At 53.5% G+C, this 19,612-nt stretch overlaps 2 protein-coding genes across 4 annotated transcripts in view; one reads left to right on the forward strand and one right to left on the reverse strand.

Moving 5' to 3' along the window:
- The window catches only part of FAM222B (family with sequence similarity 222 member B), a 76,620-nt gene extending 65,702 nt beyond the window's left edge, over nt 1-10,918 (forward strand). For 2 of the 3 annotated variants that reach the window (XM_060646798.3, XM_060646799.3), the window contains exon 3: nt 6,991-10,918. In XM_060646798.3, coding sequence (XP_060502781.1) covers nt 6,991-8,597 — 1,607 coding nt within the window. In that variant the 3' untranslated portion in view covers nt 8,598-10,918. The remainder of the gene's footprint in view (nt 1-6,990) is intronic. The other variant, XM_060646800.3, reaches the window with a different exon arrangement.
- Nucleotides 10,919-13,030: 2,112 nt separating this feature from the next.
- Nucleotides 13,031-19,157, reverse strand: TRAF4 (TNF receptor associated factor 4). The gene is made up of 7 exons (XM_060646801.3): nt 18,868-19,157; nt 15,880-15,931; nt 15,168-15,272; nt 14,936-15,097; nt 14,687-14,848; nt 14,434-14,589; nt 13,031-14,157 (listed from the first exon to the last, which is right to left on the reverse strand). The coding sequence occupies exons 1-7, from the start codon at nt 19,008-19,010 to the stop codon at nt 13,525-13,527; spliced, it is 1,413 nt and encodes a 470-aa protein (XP_060502784.1). The 5' UTR covers nt 19,011-19,157; the 3' UTR covers nt 13,031-13,524.
- Nucleotides 19,158-19,612: the final 455 nt, after the last annotated feature.

Genomic DNA, 19,612 nt, shown 5'->3' on the forward strand with positions numbered 1-19,612 from the left:
CTTTCAATAGTCATGGTTCCTGTTCTCAGACCTTCTTCCTATTCATTGAATCTCTTGATCTTAGTGGTTCTATGAGGTACACCAGCAGGTATCATCCCTGTTTATAAATGAAGAGTGACTGGGGTGCCTCAGTCAGTTAAGCATCTGACTTTGGCTCAAGCCATGATCTCGTGGTTCGTGAGTTTGAGCCCTGCATTGGGCTCTGTGCGGACAGCTCAGAGCCTGGAGCCTGCTTCCGATTCTGTGTCTCCCTCTCTCTCTGCCGCCCTTCCCCTGCTGTTTCTCTCTCTCTCTCAAAAATAGATGAACATTTAAAAAAAAAATCTTCAGAAATAGGGGTGCCTGGGTGGCTCAGTCAGTTAAGCGTCCGACTTTGGTCATGATCTCATCGTTCGTGATTTCGAGCCCTGCGTCAGGCTCTGTGCTGACAGCTTGGAGCCTGGAGCCTGCTTCGGATTCTGTGTCCCCTTCTCTCTGCCCCTACCCAGCTCATGCTTACACTCTTATCTCTGTCAAAAATAAATACTTAATAAAAAAATTTTTTTTAATCTTCAGAAATAAAAATGATATTATGAGCAATTATATGCCTATAAAATGGGTGATCTAGAAGAAATGGACAGATTCCTAGAAACATATACACTACCAAAACTGAAACAGGAAGAAATAGAAAATTTGAACAGACCCTTAACCAGTAAAGAAATCGAATTAGTAATCAAAAAATCTCCCAAAAAAACAAGAGTCCAGGGCCAGATGGCTTTCCAGGGAATTCTACTGAACATGTAAGGAAGAGTTAACACCTAGTCTCTTGAAGCTGTTCCAAAAAATGGAAATGGAAGGAAACTTCCAAACTCTTTCTGTGAAGCCAGCATTACCTTGATTCCAAAACCAGACAGAGACCCCCCCCTAAAAAGGGGAACTATAGACCAGTTTCCCTGATGAACATGGATGCAAAAATCCTCAACAAGATATTAGCCAACTGGATCCAACAATACATTAAAAAAATTATTTACCATGACCAAGTGGGATTTATACCTGGGATACAGGGTTGGTTCAATATCCGCAGAACAATTAACGTGATTCATCACATCAATAAAAGAAAGGACAAGAACCATATGATCCTCTCAATAGATGCAGAGAAAGCATTTGACAAAATACAGCATCCTTTCTTGATAAAAACCCTCAAGAAAGTAGGGATAGAAGGATCATACCTTGAGATCATTAAAAGCCATGTACAAAAGACCCAACACTAATATTCTCAATGGGGAAAAACTGAGAGCTTTCCCCCTAACATCAGGAGCAAGACAGGGATGTCCACTCTTGCCACTGTTATTCAACATAGTATTGGAAGTCTTACCCTCTGCAATCAGGCAACACAAAGAACTAAAAGGCATCCAAATCAGCCAGGAGGAGGTCAAACTTTCACTCTTCACAGATGACATGATACTCTATATGGAAAACCCAAAAGATTCCACCAAAAAAACTGCTAGAACTGATCCATGAATTCAGCAAAGTTGCAGGATATAAAATCAATGCACAGAAATTGGTTGCATTCCTATACACCAACAATGAAGCAATAGAGAAATCAAGGAATCGATCCCGTTTACAATTGCAATAAAAACCATAAAATACCTAGGAATAAATCTAACCAAATAGGTGAAAAATCTATACACTGAAAACTATAGAAAGCTTATGAAAGAAGTTGAAGACACACACACACACACACACACACACACACACACAAGAAAAATATTCCATGCTCCTGGATAGGAAGAATAAATATTGTTAAAATGTCAATACTACCCAAAGCAATCTACACATTCTTTTTTTTTTTTTTTAATTTTTTTTTTTTTTTAGCATTTATTTATTTTTGAGACAGAGACAGAGCATGAATGAGGGAGGGTCAGAAAGAGGGAGACACAGAATCTGAAACAGGCTCCAGGCTCTGAGCTGTCAGCACAGAGCCCACCCGACGCGGGGCTCGAACTCACGGTCTGAGAGATCATGACCTGAGCCGAAGTCGGCCACTTAACCAACTGAGCCACCCAGGCACCCCAAGCAATCTACACATTCAATGCAATCCCTATCAAAATGATACCAGCATTCTTCACAGAGCTAGAAAAACCATTCTACAATTTGTATGGAACCAGAAAAGACCCCAAATAGCCAAAGCAATCTTGAAAAAGAAAACCAAAGCAGGGAGGCATCACAGTCCCAGACTTCAAGCTGTACTACAAAGCTGTAACCATCAAGACAGTATGGTACTGGCACAAGAACAGACACTCAGATCAATGGAACAGAATAGAGAACCCAGAAATTGACCCACAAACGTATGGTCAACTAATCTTTGACAAAGCAGGAAAGAATACCCAATAGAATAAAGACAGTCTCTTCAGCAAGCAGTGCTGGGAAAACTGGACAGTGACATGCAGAAGAATGAACCTGGACCCTTCTTACACCATACACAAAAATAAACTCAAAATGGATGAAAGACCTCAATGTAAGACAGGAAGCCACCAAAATCCTCGAGGAGAAAGCAGGCAAAAACCTTTGATCTTGGCAACTTCTTACTCAACACGTCTCCGGAGGCAAGGGAAACAAAAGCAAAAATGAACTATCGGGACCTCATCAAAATAAAAATCTTCTGCACAGCAAAAGAAACAGTCAGCAAAACTAAAAGGCAACCAACGGAATGGGAGAAGATATTTGCAAACAATGTATCAGATAAAGGGTTTGTATCCAGAATCTATAAAGAACTTCTCAAACTCAGGGGCGCCTGGGTGGCTCAGTCAGTTGACTGCCCGACTTTGGCTCAGGTCATGATCTCGCTGTCCATGGATTCAAGCCCCACATTGGGCTCTGTGCTGACAGCTCAGAGCCTGGAGCCTGTTTCAGATTCTGTGTCTCCCTTGCTCTCTGCCCCTCAACCCACTCATGCTCTGCCTCTGTCTCTCTCTCAAAAATAAATAAACATTGAAAAAAAATAACTTTAAAAAAAAAAAAAAAACAACTTATCAAACTCAACACCCAAAACAGAAATAATCCAGTGAAGAAATGGGCAAAAGACATGCACAGACACTTCTTCAAGGAAGACATCCAGATGGCTAACAGACACATGAAAAAATGCTCAACATCACTTATCAGGGAAATACAAATCAAAACCACAATGAGATACCACCTCACACCTGTCAGAATGGCTAACATACAGATGTTGGTGAGGATGCGGAGAAAGAGGATCTCTTTTGTATTGCTGGTGGGAATGCAAACTCTGGGGCAGCCACTCTGGAAAACAGTATGGAGGTGCCTCAAAAAACTAAAAATAGAACTACCCTACGACCCAGCAATTGCACTACTAGGCATTTATCCACGGGATACAGGCGTGCTGTTTCGAAGGGACACATGCCCCCCCCGCCCCATGTTTATAGCAGCACTATCAACAATAGCCAAAGTATGGAAAGAGCCCAAATGTCCATCAGTGGATGAAGGGATAAAGATGTGGTACACACACACACACACACACACACACACACACACACACACACACAAAATGGAGTATTAGTTGGCAATCAAAAAGAATGAAGTCTTGCCATTTGCAACTATGTGGTTGGAACTAGAGGATATTATGCTAAGCAAAATTAGAGACAAGTATCATATGACTTCACTCATATGAGGACTTTAAGACACAGAACAGATGAACCTAAGGGAAAGGAAACAAAAATATAAAAACAGGGAGGGGGACAAAACATAAGACTTTTAAATATGGAGCACAGAGGGTTACTGGAGAGTTGTGGGAGGGGGGATGGGCTAAATGGGGAAGGGGCATTAAGGAATCTACTCCTGAAATCATTGTTGCACTATATGCCAACTAATTTATATGTAAACTTAAATTTTTTTTTTTTTAATCTATAAATGAAGAGTCACTGAGACAGACCCTGAGTAGTCAGATAATAAAGCCAGTACTTGAATCCGGATCTCTCTAACTTTGTTCTAACCACAGATTCCCTATTCTCTACCCTGCCTTATTCCCCGTTGATGACACCTTTGGTACCAGCTATTTAAATAAGTTGCTTACAGGGGCACCCTGGCTGACTTAGTTGGTAGAGCATGTGATTCTTGATATTGGAGTTGTGAGTTTGAGCCCCACTTGGGCAAAGAGCTTACTTTAAAAAATAATAAATAAGTTGCTTACAAAGCCATGGTATTTGTGTTAGCTGTACCCTTAATTAAGGGAAGATGTTACAGAAGAAAGCAAGCTTCCAGGGTGCCCTTGTGGGACTGAGATAAGAAAGTGTTTAGGAAAAAAAAAAAAAAAAAAAAGTTTTCTTAAGTGCTAAGCTCAAGTCTGGTACATGAGGTAGGTGGTGCTGGATTCCAAGAATGTAGCCAATTTTTTTGTGTCCAATATACTTATCTCATCCTTGAGATTCTTCCTTAACGAAGATACTGTAGGGCACCTGTGTGGTTCAGTCAATTAAGCATCTGACTTTGGTTCAGGACATGATCTCAGTTTGTGAGTTTGAGCCCCGCTTCTCTGTCTCTCCCTCTCCCTTTCTCTCTGCCCCTCATGGGATTTGCGTGCGCTCTCATGCTCTCTCTCAAAACAAAGATACTGTAGCCTGTATCCACCCTTCCCACCCTTATTTCCTTTTGATTCTGATTCCTTTATCTGACTACTGTCATCACCATGGTCAACATCAGCAGAAACAGGGAAAAGAGAACTAAAAGAGAACCAATCCGGTGTAAGTGTCCCATTCCATACTCCTGAATCAGGCCAAGCTACCTTCTGCCTCTGCTAGGAGAAAGAAAACACCCTGAGAGTTGGTACTGACTTGGAACAAAGGAACTCTATTGTTCAGTAAGCCAGTATACCTCTCTCTCACACACCTGGTCTTCAAGGAGAAAAACCTACCACTGTGGAGGAAAGCCCAGAGGCAGACCTGTATTACCTGTCTGAAGTAAAACCCAGCAGCTGTTGACTGCCATTACTCAGCTGAGCCCAGAGTTGTTCAGTTGATTTTGACCAGACACCCGAGTGCAGCGGCTGACCTAGGCAGCTTCTAATGGAATTCTGGTGTCTCAAGGGACTATGTCTCAGTGATCCCAGACTTCTGGTATTTTCTCGTCCAGGAGAATGTAACAATGGTCAGAAAAAGGCCCTACTTAATGGAGACTGAAGCCCATTGAGGGTCAGTGGCTTGTAAGAAGCAGCGGAACTCACACTCCGCTGTCAGGGCTTTGATTCTGCTCACCAGCTAGTAATACCTAGTGGATAGGAGATTTCTGGGCCTCTCTGCCTCCCTCCCCTTCTTGCCCTCAACTGTCACGGTCACATTCATCCTTTTAAGACCTTCTTCAAATCGGTCATCTAACGAACATTTGTGGACTGAGCGTCTAACCTGTACAGTTAATAAAGTAGAACTTAAACGTGTGAGTCCTTGCTACTTCGAGGCATGGTGCCCCTAACAGCACAGCTCTTTTCCACTCTGTACTCTTTTGCTAAGTTCTCCATTGGTGAGCATGGGACCAAATCTCGCTGTGCCTTGTGGATGTCAGCTCTCTTTTTTCCTGCCTCCAAGAGCAGCATTTTCTAAGCAGTTGCTGGCAGGCTAACCAGCAGTGCCACCAAATGAGGGCAGCTGTGCCCTCTTCCTTCTGGCACACTCTTTGCCCCCCTTCTCTTGCAGTTGATGCCCAGTGACGTGACTGAATGGGGTCTTCTTGGGCCAAGGCAGCTGAGGCCACAAGCTGGGCATTCAGTCAGCTTGTTCCCTGCTCTATCCTGGCTGCCTTCTGCAAGGGGAGGAAATAGGGTGGGAGTTAGCTAGCTGAGCCTAGGCTCCCAGCCAAGCCCCTTCCTTCTGCTTGGGCAGACTGGGTACTTACTCATGCAGCAAGCCTTTATTAGGCACCTTCTGTGTACACTTGGGAGACACCCTACCTCAGAGAGGGAAAACAGAGCTGAGACCTTTTGCAGGAGCCTGGCATCCTTAAAGAGCTCTTGTTCTCAGAACCTTTTCCTTTTTGACTGGAGGTCCAACATCCGCTGGAGCCCCCTGCTGGGTGGCCCCTGGAGATGAGAACAAAGAAACTGTTAACATTAATGAGGCACATTGAGTAGGTACTTCCGCCATCTCCAAAGGCAGGCAGGTTTTTCCTCTTTTCATTTTGGAAAGTGACAGCTGACAAGGGCCAAACAGACTATTTTTGGCACTCGGGACTTAAAGATTCTCTGAAACCTTTCTTTTCAGTTCCCTCCCTGCTGCCCTGTCATTATTGCCACCCCCCACGAGGAAATAAATAAAGCCTTTTGATCTTCACCCAGTCAGGCCAAGGGTAAGCTGTAAACAAAAGTGAACTTGTGACATAAGGCTAGGGGAGGGATTTTGGCAGCTTATTCCTCTGCTCCTGAAAAAAAGACATCCTGTTTGCTGAGCCAGGATGCCCACCCAGTGGGTATGGTGCCCCAGCTGCCAAGGCACAAGAGAAAGCTGCTGCCTCACTGGCCACTGCAGACTGAAGGGCAGTCACTCCGGGCACCGTCTTTACCAGAGCGTCTGCCTAGAGCCTTCACTGCTGAGGCCAACAGGTAGGAACTTGGAGAGATTTCCACTTAGAGGAGCAACCTTCAGTTACTTCTGTGAGAATTGGCCAAGTTCAGGCTCTCCAAAATCCGGGACTTTGAAAGTTGCTCTGCTGTTCTGATCTTTGGTGGCCTCATTTGTAAATGAGAAGCCTGATAGTACCCACCTTCTAAAGCAGTAGCGAGGATTCACCTGGCACAAGGCCTGGCTAGTTGTGAGCGCTGACTGAATGTTAGCAGTGCTTGTTACTTGGGGGCACAGTGAGGCCGGGTCTAAAATGAAGACTAGGGATAACTTCGTTAACCCCTACTCCACCATAGGCCCTCAAAAGGGGAATCTAGAAGGGCTGGTTGGCTTGGCACTGATGAGCTCCCTCTCCTTCTTTGCTCTCCTTACCCTTCTCTCTCTCTAGGGGACACTACACAGAAAATGAGAGCTGCTCACTATCCTACCCCAGCCGAATTGGACGCGTATGCTAAGAAGGTCGCAAACAACCCACTGACTATAAAAATCTTCCCCAACAGTGTGAAGGTTCCCCAGCGGAAACACGTTCGTCGTACTGTGAACGGCCTCGACACATCAGCCCAGCGCTACAGCCCCTACCCGACTCAGGCAGCCACCAAGGCAGGCCTGCTTGCCATTGTCAAAGTGCCAGCCAAAAGCATACTCAAGGACTTTGACGGCACCCGAGCCCGATTGCTCCCTGAGGCCATCATGAACCCCCCAGTGGCGCCCTATGCTACTGTGGCACCCAGCACTTTAGCCCACCCCCAGGCCCAGGCTCTGGCCCGCCAGCAGGCCCTGCAGCATGCACAGACCCTGGCCCATGCCCCTCCCCAGACGCTGCAGCACCCTCAGGGTATCCCGCCACCCCAGGCGCTGTCCCACCCTCAGAGCCTCCAGCAGCCTCAGGGCCTGGGCCACCCTCAGCCCATGGCCCAAACCCAGGGCTTGGTCCACCCTCAGGCCCTGTCTCACCAGGGTCTCCAGCACCCCCCCAATCCCTTGCTGCATGGAGGCCGGAAGATGCCAGACTCAGATGCCCCCCCGAATGTGACCGTGTCTACCTCAACTATCCCCCTTTCAATGGCGGCCACCCTGCAGCACAGCCAGCCCCCGGACCTGAGCAGCATCGTGCACCAGATCAACCAGTTTTGCCAGACGAGGGCAGGCATCAGCACTACCTCAGTGTGTGAGGGCCAGATCGCCAACCCCAGCCCCATTAGTCGCAGTCTGCTCATCAATGCAAGCACCCGGGTGTCGACCCACAGCGTCCCCACGCCAATGCCTTCATGTGTGGTCAATCCCATGGAGCACACCCACGCGGCCACAGCCGCGTTGCCTGCCGCAGGCCCTGTCAACCTGCCCACGGGCATTTCTCGAGCCCCTGCTGGCTACCCTAGCGACCTCAAGCCAGTCGCCTGGAACCAGCACCAGCTGGCCCACCTACAGCAGATGTGCAGTGAGGCCGGTGGGACGCCGGCCCCTGGCCTGACAGGCAAGCACGCAGCAGGACGCGAGTTGGCAGGGCCTGGCTTTGTGGGCAAGGCCCCTGCCTACCCGCAGGAACTCTGCCTGGCACAGTCCTTCCATCTGAAGCCACCCCTGGAGAAGCCAACCCCATCCCCACCTGTCAACGGCCTGGCGGCCCCACTGGCCTACCCCAATGGTCACTACTTCCAACCCCTGTGGAACAACATTCTGCCCACTCCCAATAGCGACAGCTCGGGGTCTCAGGACCTCGCCATGCCGTTCCACGGTGGGCAGCCCACGGGTGCACCCCTTGACTGTGGGACGGCTGCTGGGGCCCACTACCGAGCAGGGGCCGGGGGCGGTCCAGTGGCAACCCAGAACAGCTTGATGCAAACAGTGGATTACCTAAGCGGGGATTTCCAGCAGGCCTGCTTTCGAGAACAGAGCCTGGCTATGCTGAGCAAGGCCCACCGAGCCCCTGGCAACCGAGCCCCTGATCCCGCAGATAGTCGAAATCTTCATATTCAGCACCCTGGGTATAGATAGGTAGCCCCGGTGCCCTCCACAAGCTACACGTCATACATCACCCTCCTAGGTTTAGACTTACTTTTGAGTAATTGGATAGTTTCAGAGTTTCGCTGCTCCGATGTGATCATTCTTAGAGGTCTAAGAAAGGGAATTTGGTGGGATCTATTTGAGGACAGCGGGGGATCCCCTGCTGCCCTCACCCTCCCCTCCACCATCCCCAGCAACTTCTGGGTTTATGTTAGGACCTAATCCCAACTCCAAGCTTTTGTCTCTACTGCCTATCAGTCCCTCCACCTTGACCATTTCCCCCCAGCCACCTCCTGCCTTTTCTTGCATCTCTGCCCGTTTTCCTTAGGACTGAGGTGTGGGGTAAGGAAGGGCCCTAGGTGAGGTGGCCGTAGGTGCCCAGCCCCTTAAGCTAGGACTTTCCCTGTCTGCCTCTGTCTCTTTGGGACTAAGAACCCAGACTTCCCAAGTGCTCTGGAAGTTAATTCCTTCTTCACCCAAAGATCTCAAAACTGACCCAATCTTCACCTCCTCCCACCCCTCTCCATTCCTCAGGGCTTTGTTTAAATGTGGATTCCAGAGTCACTGCATTTGCCCTTGCTACATTCAAGGGCACCCTGTAGGCACTTGGCCATAGCCTTGAGACCTGGGGGAAAAAATGCGTCTTTGTGTTGGTATCTTAGTTCCTGACACCCCTTTCCAGCCCTAGAGAAAGGTAGTAACTGTCCAGCACACCCAAGGTCCCTTTCTCACTGTTGTCTCTCTCCCAACTCACCTGCTGCTCCCATCCCCCACACCCCTCCAAAAACACAAGCAAAACAAAATAGGATCTTGAGATATTAGGTAGGTAAAGAAAGGATGATCACATTGGAGTTCGGAATTAAAAACACCAAAAAAAAAAAAAAAAAAAGTTAAAATGCATTTGGTTCTCTACACTGGCTAAGAATATTGCTCTACACTGTAAGTTTTAAATGTCCTGTTTCTGTATGAATGTAGTGTGGGTTTGAGTAGCGTTGTGTGAGCGGCCCCACAGGTACATTCACCCTCTAGTCACCTCCTTTTGCAGCCCCTCAGTATAATGAAGAAAGAAAGAAAAAAAAAAAAAAAAACACAAAGCCTTAAGCTCTTTGAATTCTTCCTTTACCAAATGAGCATGGTTCTAACAGCTGGAGGCGGACCTACATTGGAAGCAGCCCCTCCTGCCCGCGCCCATCTGTCACGTGCCCATCCTCCACCCCACGCTCAACGTGTTTCATTCCCAAGTGGCAATTAGTTGGCTAGAAATTTAAAACTTTTCTGTAACTTTAAATTTAGATCATGTTTTGTAATTTTTTGCACCCTTCTGTTAAAGTTGGGCTCTGCCTTTTTTTTTTTTTTTTTTTTTTTTAAACCAAATAAGCCCTTGCCTTTCCTCTTGTCTCTGGGGAATGTGAGCTGATGTTCTTATTTAAGATTTGGGGTTTTGTTTACTATACTATCCACTGTTCTTTAGCCAGAAATTCTCTAGTGATCTGAAGCAATGTGACTGAAGACCAGTTTTTAAATTATGTGTTGGCAAGTTGCCTTATATTTAAAAAGAGAAAAAAAAAAGAAAAAGAAAAAAAAATGCCTGATTGTGTTATGCCAAATGATAGCAACATGAAGTCCTAATTTATTTTCCTGCCGTCTGTGAACACTGGTACCTCCCTGTCCCTGAGCCCTCAGGAGCACCTGCAGCTTCTGGCGCAGCGCCTTCTCCCAAGGCTTCACCGCCACCGTCTCACCCAGGGTCCCTTCCGGTTCTCACTTTCTCTGAGAGAACCCCACCGTCCCCCCTTATCCCTTGCTTGATCTCCAAACCAGATATTTTTGCTGTTTTTCCAATGCCTCTCCCCAAAAGGTGAGCTGCTATCTTAGGAAATGGGACCGGACACCAACTTGGGGGCTTTCAATCAAACCTCAAACCCTCAAATCTCTTCCTGTGTAGGGGTGCAAATCTCTGAAGCTCTCACTCCCACCCCTAGTCTGCATGGAAAAATGTACTGTGGCCCCTCTTCCCCCCCCCCACCCCCACTGCCCTTGCCTTTGGTGTGAGATGTTTCCTAGTTCACCCTGAGCCTCTCTTCCCCCCTCTGCCAGCCAACCCCCAACCAGCAATAAGGGTCCAAGCCAGGGCCTCCTATCCACACTCCCTGCCTCCATCCCACGCTGCCCCTAGGGAATACCCGGATTCCCTACACTGTCCACATACTGTAGCATTCATTCTCCATCTCCCTCATCTGCTCACCTGTGGTGGTTTATGGGTGTGATGGGGTTTTTAAGATTATTATAAACCAGTAAAAAGAAAAAACGCACCAGAACTTGTCCTATTCGTTGAATGCTGTGAATGTTTGAGGTGACTTTTCTTGTAATGATTTCTGACGTCCCTGCTCTCCACGAGAGAAGCGGGTCCTCAGTTGTAGGACGCGAGCCCTTATAGTGTTGGGCCCACTTCCCAGTCTGTGATGCCAGACCAGGTGCTGCGGTGATTGGGCAGCCGGCACGTGATAGGGCCTCCCCTAGGCGGGGCGCTCGGGGCGTGTTGGGACCCATGGGAAAGTGTGGTTTACCGCCCCGCTCTACAGGCTCCATGTGCTGCCACTTTCAGTCCACGGACCGTTGAAACACCAGGATCTGCTTTGCTGATGAGCCAGCCGAAGACTAAAACGCCCCTCCCTCCCCTTCTCCCACCTCCACCACTTGGGGATTTCTGAGGGCCTTTGACAGCTGGAGGTAATAGGTGCCGCAATCTGTAACCTGAAAAGTGGCCCCTCCGAGTACTGATGGAATTTAAAGTACAGTTCCCTTCGGAGCACGCCCTTCTCTGTAAGGTCCCCTTGCCTCCTTTACTCCTCACGCCATCCTTGTGAAAGAAAGCCTTCTACCTGGGTCCCCTACCCGCAGTCGGCCCAAGGTTCTGCAGCTAAGTAGACAGGTGAACCCAGCTCTGCCTGGCCTCTTTGGGCAGATGCGCTGGGAGACCAGCACCTCAGGTTTTGCATAGTTCCACATAGCGATTCTGACCGTCTGCCACAGCACTGGAATGAGGTCTAGGCCTGGGTGTGGGGGCGACTCTGGGAGGCACCATCCGGCTTTCCCAGTCAGTGCGTCCCTGGAGTGGTGCAGTGACACGGTCCTGCCGGCAGAGGGAGCCCAAGCTTGACCGAGGATGTACGGCCTGTCTTGGGAGACAGATGCCGGCCGGGTGGCCTATTACCTGCCGCAGGAGCTGAAGAGAAGGCATTTGCTGGAGCCCCTGGCAGCCGGCGGTTTTCCCTGCGGGCTTCCAGGCATCGCTGTGCCAAAGATGGCTTATCCGGAGAAGGGGCCATCTTTCCCAGCCGGCAGCCAGGGCCCCATCTCCCCCCACTAGATCAGTGAATTTGACCTTTTGAAGGCTAATAAGCGGGTAGTTTCCCAGGCTGAATGTCAAGGGTCTTTCCACCTCAACCTGTGTGTGGGAGGGTGGAAAAGGCAAACACTAGCACCCTTGAACCTTCTCCTTAGTAGATAATAGTTGCCATACATCGGGCCTCTTCACAGGGCCAGGCAGTAAGAGTAAGGGACTTTATGCTGATTAATCATAAAGTTTACAAGTCTAGGTAAACAGGGTTACTTTCATTTTACCAATGAGAGTAACGGTGCCCCATGTAACTAAGCAACTTGGCAAAAAGCAAGCACAGCAAGGATCCAAACCCAACTCTGCTGCCATTATTGAAGGGAGCTGTATTACTAGGGATTGCTAGAGCTTAAAACCGAATCCAGGCCCTGTCCCAAACCAGCTGAAAGACACTGAGAAATCAGTTCACTCCTCTATTCCTATTTCATCAAATGAGGATAATCACAGGCACTCACTGAGGGCTGTATGAAAAATAAATGAACATGGATGAGAAAATCCAAATACCCTTCAAAAGGCCCTCAGCTCAGCCTAGTCCTGGGTATGGGCTGGGCTTTGGAGTTGGATTAACATTCCGTCAAGCACGTTTTGCGCTGGGAACAAGCATCGTCTCAGTAAATCTTCACTACAGCCGACTGAGCCGTCCTTTTAGTATGGTGATAGAAGCGATTTCGTTTGCCTGTTGTATTAAACGAATAATGTACATTCGTGCTTAGGAGTGTCTGCTACACGACAGCTATGATCATTGGACCAAGAAAGACTTGCCTGGGGGCAGAAGCAGTTAGTCTTTGGTGGGGTATGGATCAAGGACTGCAGGCTCGTAAAATGCACCTCCCCCATTTAACCACCAGATGGCAGCGGCAGGCAACTGTCTTCCGCACAAAGCCTAGTGCAGTTCCCGAGTCGTCCGCCAGAGGGCGATCCAGCAGCGCAGAGTGGCAAGCAGCACGGCGACCCCACGCCTTCCCTGTTGGGCCCAGCCTTAGGCGGCCCTAACCATCCCAGATAAGTCAGGCTGGAACCAAGTTAATAAATACAATTCAGGATTTATTAAAAACCAGGGCTCCCCTGCCGTGCCCTCCTGGCACTAAGTAAATAAATAACCAGAGGGGGCACAGCTGGGGAAAGGGGAAGAGAAATCAGATCTCAAGACAGATTCTTTGAACTACCCCTCACATCCCCACTCCCACCCCCCACTATGGCTCTTGGGACATAGCACCAGCAGGCGCCTCAGTCCTGGGTAGAGTGTGGCCGGCACCAAGGCATGTCTTCCCTGCCCAGGAGAGGAGACAGGCCCTGGGATCACTTTTTCCAAGCCCTTGATGACCCCAAGACCTGCTCCCCCCAGGGGCCAGGGCTGAAGCACCAATAGGAGGCACCTGAGGGTGGTAAGGAAGAGGAGAGGGGGAACAGAACCTGGGCAGCAGAAGCAGCTGAAAGGGGGTCCGGCCCCTTCTCCAGGTTCAGCCAGTTCCTGGCTGAGGTCATGCTCCACCCCCCTTTCTCCTGGAGCCCCGTCTGCACTCAGCTGAGGATCTTTCGGGGCAATTCAACAGAGGCACGGATGAAGACGGCATCATCCCGCACGTAGTTTCGCTTGCGGATATCCTGGTGGGAGATGAACTTGGGGTAACCAAAGCCCAGGGAACTCTCATCCAGGGAGCCCCGCCAAGTGCCCGGTTTTTGGAAATTCTTCCAGTTTGGGTCAGGGTGAAAGGTCTCAGTGACATGCTGTGGCTTAGCCAGCCCGGGGTCGCTCTGATCCAGCAGGGAGAAGGTGACGCGGCGGGCAAACGGCCACTCGAGGAGATTGTCAAAGGCACCCGGCAGCACGCGAATGTAGAGCGAGAGGTGCGTGCCCTCACCGCTGCCATTGCCATTGAGGAACGCAGACACCTGCAACTTGTAGCCATACTTGTGTGTGTAGAAGGCCGGGCTGAAGCACTCCAGGTTGGGCTTAGCCTTGGCCTCCTGAAGCCGCCGTCCGTAGCTGCCGATCTTCCAGATGAGCACGCCGTCACTGCCCACCGACAGCTCCTCCAGCTCTCGCCGCAGCTCCTGCAGCTCCTGCCGCTGCCGGCTCACCAGGGCACACATCATGGCCAGGTGCGGCTTCACGCTCTCCTCCACATGCCGGGCCATCGCCAGCTTGGGGCACTGTTGGCAAAGCCCCGGGCCATGGGGGAAGGGAGAACAGTGATCAGTAGGGACGTGCCCAGGGGAGACGGGGGACAGAGGGGAGCGGCGATGGGGCTGCAGGCACCCAGCTCTGACCGGGGACGGTAGAGGACACTTGGGAGGCCGCTGCCGGCCAGCAGAAGGAAGGACCGAAGGCTTCAGAGCAGCAAGGCAGGGACCAGCAAGGGCCTGGTCTACATCTGAGGCTTCAAGGACTAAGAAGGGGACAGACAGGGAAGAGGAGGGGCATCTCACCCTGTGTTTGCAGCCGGAGTCTTTGAACGGACACAGCACCAGGGCGGTGCTACAGCTCTCCTTCAGGTGGCCCGGCAGGTCCTCCCGAGCCACCGTGCCCACGCCACACTGGTTGGGGCAGGGCACGGGCAACCTCGGGCACTGGTACTGGTGGCTCTACGGCCACAGGGGCGGAGAGACAGCGGTCAATAGGCTGACCCCCACCCCCACCCCGCCACCTGCCCCACGGCCCGCGGCTCAGGGAGGGCCTCACCTGGATGGTGTCAAAGACGAACTCCTTGGCACAGTAGGTGCAAGGCTGGGTACGCTTGGGGCACTCAGAGGAGGCATGCTGGGCCAGCAGGCGCCGCATCATGCGGGCACCACACTTGTTCTCACAGTACACGCTCTCTTGGGGGCATACGCCCTCGTGGCTCTAGAAACGCCAGAGAGGCCGACTGAAGGGATCCCTGGGCCACCAGGCGCCCCACTCACCCTGCGCCCTCCACCGGGCCCCACCCACCTCAAAGGCCTCCCCGCTGAAGTCGCAGCCACAAAACTCGCACTTGAGGCGCCGCTTGGGGCAGTCGTGCTGCAAGTGTGCAGGCAGGTCCCGGCGGCTCAGCTTGGTGGGGCAGCGATTGGGGCAGGGGATTACATTGAAGCTGCAGGTGTTCAGGTGGCTCTGTGGGGGAGCGAGACGGTCAGTGCCTGCCAAGAAAGGGGGAGCCCCCTCCCTCCCACCGGAGACTCACCTGTAGGTGGCGCAGCGGCCCGCTCCAGCGGCAGCCCTCCTCACTGTGGATGCAGCGGATAGGCAGCCCCAACACCTGCACCTCCAGCTCCGGGTCTGGGTAGATCTGGGTAGACGGGGAGGAACCCGGCAGGGTCAGAGCCCGCTACAGTCCCCAGTTTCCACCCCCACCAGCCCCAGACGGGCCAGCTCTACCTTAGAGTCGGTAACAGCCTCTCTTGAGCTATAGTCCCCTCTGTGCCGAGGGATGGAAGGCAGAGCAGGTGGTGTCTGCTCCAAAGCTGGATACCAGGGTCCCCAACATGCCTGCACGGGACACTCCCTCCTTTTGGAACAGCAGCCAATCAGCCTGCTCAGTTCCGGGCAGCCTCCGCATCCTCTGCTTCCTTCCTCTTGGTAGAGGGGTCTTGGCCCTCAGCCAGGGGCCTGGCTTGCCACCCAAAGGGGAGGGGAGCACTGCTTGCGAGCACAGAGCCGCTCTGTGCACCCCCTGGCACCCCCACAGGCCGGGCATTGTGCCTGCCCTCCAGGGCAAACACTGGCCTCATTTGCAAACCGGCCTGGTGGGAGGGAAGGGGCCACCTTTGTGGGGGCACAGGATTCCACAGGACCGGGTTGACACTGGCCCTGAGCCAACTGGCTGCCGGCAGCTCCAGCCTCCACCAAGGGCAAAAGCCTGTAACTGGGGCCTCTGCCTGGCACTGTGGACTCACCTTGGCATAATCCAAAGGAAGTTGGTCCTCAGGGCATTTGAAGACTCCTTCACTGTGAAGGGGGAGGGGACAGAGTCAGGCTCCAGCTATGGGAAAGGAGAACCCAGGTCCCACCCCTCAACCAGGGCAGCCTCCCTCTCACTAGACCTGTCCTCAGCCAGAGGCCTGCAGGTACCCACTTGCCTAGCACCCCAGAAGATCCTAGCTCTTGTCCTGGGGAGAGGGTTGTGGGCCCAGTGGAGACAGACAGCTGCCTCAGACAGCATTTGGCCAACAGGTGGCAGCTGGTACCCCTCCCCCCAGGAGGGCAGCTGGACTGGGAGAGGGACAGGACACCTGCCCTCCACGCTGTTAAGTTTTCAGCGGCAGGGGGTGAGTGCTGAGACGGAGTGCCAGGGCTGCCCGGCCCCCAGCAGGGATCTCGTCCCAGAACCCAGGGCAAAGGTCAGCTTGGGGCCACTTTACCCCATCCCTTCCCTCCTCCCGTGAGGGTGTGCCTCCTAAAGCAAGGAGGAGGAGAGGCTCACTCTAAGGCACTGTTCACACTCTCATCCAGTCCTGACCACCTGCCTCTGCGAAGGGGCTGCATGTTCCCATTTTGCAGATGAAAGAACCGAGACGGGGGGAGCAGTGGCTGGACATCGGTCTGACTCCCCGCCTCACACAGGTTCTACTACCCCACAGACACCGAGGAGAGGCTGGGGCGACAAAAACCGCCCAGACAAGCACAGCCAAGACTATGGTCACTGCAGGGCACGCGCTGAAAGCCTTCTGACCCTGCACCAACGAACCCACTGACACGCCTTCTTCTACCAACATGCCCTTGCTGACCCCAGCCAGGACCAGTCACACACACCTGGCATGGCCTGAGCAGAGCGAGGGCTCACCCAGTAGGGCTGAAGGCCCTCAGGCACGGCATTCCTGGCAGGTCTGAGTCAGGTAGGTGGGAGGCAGAGATCAAGGCAGAAGCAGAAGCCACATGGCAGCCCTGTCCACGACAGAACTTTGTAGGCCCTGGGCAGTCTGTGCCCCGGCTGCCCAAAGGATTTCTAGCACCCATCTCCCCTGACCCCCACTACCACCACCGGCCATGCCGCCAATACCAAGAACAATACGTGTCCAGGCACCGAAGAGGTGTGCCCGTGCCCACAGGGCAACCAGTCTTCCTGGACCAACCTGAGTAATAGCCCCAGCAGGAATGGGGAAAGAGGGGGGTGGGCCATGGGGGAGGGGTCTGCTGGGCTGCTTCAGGAATGTGCTGATTTAGTGGTTTTGGAGACAGGGAGGGGACTAAGGCAAGTCCCCAGGCTTCAGGCAGAAGATTAGTCGGAGCAGCTTGGGGCCCCACCAGGACAAAGGTTCTGCGGGGGCTATGGACACCCTTGCTTGTAGGATAAGGGGTGGTGGTGAGGGACAGAGCCTGCTCAACCACTTCTTTCCTTCAGGGGCCTCAGCAGCATGGCTCAAGCTCTAGGGGAGGAGGCAGTGGAGGGGGGGGCGTGGGGAAAGCAGGGGCCAAGACTGCTCCAGGCGGTGCAGTGGAGGCCCAGGCCCAGGGGAGAAAACAGGATGGGGGGAGGGGGCTGTGGGAGAGGAAGAGGGGATTTCCGGGAGGGGGAGGGGCAGAAGCTGGGGAGAAGGACGGAGGAGGTGGAGGGAAACGGCCTGACAGCCCCCTCCCAGGCAGTCGGGGTGGGTCAGCTGGGAGTGGGGGCAGGGGCTCAGCTGGCCTCATCTGGAAACCAGAGGGCCGGGGTAGGGCGCCGCGGAAGACAATGGGACTGTGTGTCTGTAGGGGAGTATGTGTGTACACTGAAGGGAGGAGGGAGGACAGAGGAGGGTGAGGGAAAAAGAGGAGGGGGCAGCACAGCAGCTCTTGCAGGAGCATATGTGAGGGCAGGAGCCGGCCCGGGCTGCGGGGAACTGAAAACAAAGGGCCTGCTGAGATTTCCGCCAGCTAGGGGCTGCGGAGGGCTGAGAGAAGGAGGGGAGCAGCACTGAAGGCAGGAGCCCCAGAAGCGCTCCCTGCCTGCGCCCCTAGAACCCCTCAGCGAACAACCTCCAGACAGGCGGCAGTGGCTGACCTAGCTTTTCCCTGGGGAAAAGGGAGCACGACCTCTTCTTGGGGCACGACCTCCCCAGGAATGAGGGCTCCCTCGTCTTGCCTCCCCACACCTGACGTGAGCATTTCCCAGCAAAGGCGTTAGATTCGGGACACCGCAGGGTGCCCAGAACTCAGCAAACGCCCCACGGGCCAAGGGGCCACCTGGTTCAGTAACACTCAGGGTGCGACCCCCTCCCTAACGATTTATAGACGCCCCGCGGTACTGAAGATCCCCAGGGGCAAGGAGGGACACCCAAGGGGTTCCACTGCTTCAGGGGCGATCTGTATCGTCACAGTCCTCCCACTGTTGTGGATCCAAAAGCAGCCCGGGCTTAAAACCCAGTTAAGCCTTTAAGTAACTGTGTGACCGTGGGCAAGCCGCAGCCTTTTTTGAATCTCTCGTTTCATCATCTGTGAAATGGGAGAACAATAGCTGCCGTTCTCGAATTGTTAGAATCAGAAGAGGTTAGATGGGCGGAAACTCCGGAGGCTTAAGGTACTGCCCGGGACAGAGGGTTTTGTCCTCCTCTTCCCGTAAGGATTCAAAGTTCAAGGATGAGGCCGCTCCGGCTTTCAGGTGAGGGGGAGGGCCGGCCACGGGTCAGGAAGGGCGTCTTCTCCCACCTCCACCCCGCAGGCTGGCACGGAATTCTTCCGAACGGGCGTGGGCGCCAGTGGGCCCCGGGCCCCTTCGGATTAGTGCGTGGGGTCCTCCCTCGGGGTCTGACGTCACCGCCGCCCCGTGACGTCACGGTGGGCGCCCCTGAGGTCACGGAGCCGCGGCTCAGACAAAGGCCCGGCATGTCTCCGGCCCGGGCCCCTCCCCATGCGTCGTCCCCCCTCGCCGTCGCCACCGGCCGCTCCCCGCTACCCCCGGCCCGCACCTGAGGAACTCCTGCAGGCAGGTGTCGCAGAAGCGGTGGCCGCAGGTAGAAACCTGCACAGGCTCGCGCATGGGCTTCCCGCACAGCGGGCACAGCAGCCGCCGCTTGGGCTTCTCCAGGAACTTGTAGTCGAAGCCGGGCATGGCGGGCGGGCGGGCGGGCGGGCGGCAGGCACGGGCGAGCGGGGCCGGGCACGCGGCGGCCCCACAGCCCGCGCCTCGCTCCGGCCGCGCTCCCGGCTCCGGGCGGCGCCGACTGGCGGCCGCGGCCTGCGCCCAGCCCCCGAGCCCATGAGCCCGCCCGCCGGAAGAGGGGGTGGAGCCGCGCCCGCGCGGTCCTAGCGCCGGACACTCGCGCTCCCACCCACCTCGCGGGCTCGCGGCTTGCGGGGTGGGCGGCTGACCAGCCTCGCGCCCTCCAACCGCGTACGGGCTCCTCTCTCCCCTTCGGAAGGGAGATCGCGGCTCCGCTTCTCCCCAGGGCTGGGAGGCCCTGAAGCTGGATGGGGCGGAGGGCCCCGGCGGCCGGACTGGGCCGCGCCACAATGGTTCCTTCTCCCGAGTGTATAGCTCGGTCTCGGGGGCCACGTGTCGCCTAGGGGCCCGGGACTCCAGCTTGCAGGTGCTAGGCAGCCGAAGCTTGGCAACCAGATCTGGGGAGCTCGGCTGGCGCGGGGAAGGCGTGCTGGGCGCTAGGCCAGAGGAACCTCGTCCCCAGCCTCAGGCTGCGCCTACATTCCTCCCCA

Source organism: Panthera onca, chromosome E1 (genome assembly GCF_046562875.1).
Source record: "Panthera onca isolate mPanOnc1 chromosome E1, mPanOnc1 haplotype 2, whole genome shotgun sequence".
In the NCBI taxonomy this organism is placed as follows: Eukaryota; Metazoa; Chordata; class Mammalia; order Carnivora; family Felidae; genus Panthera; species Panthera onca.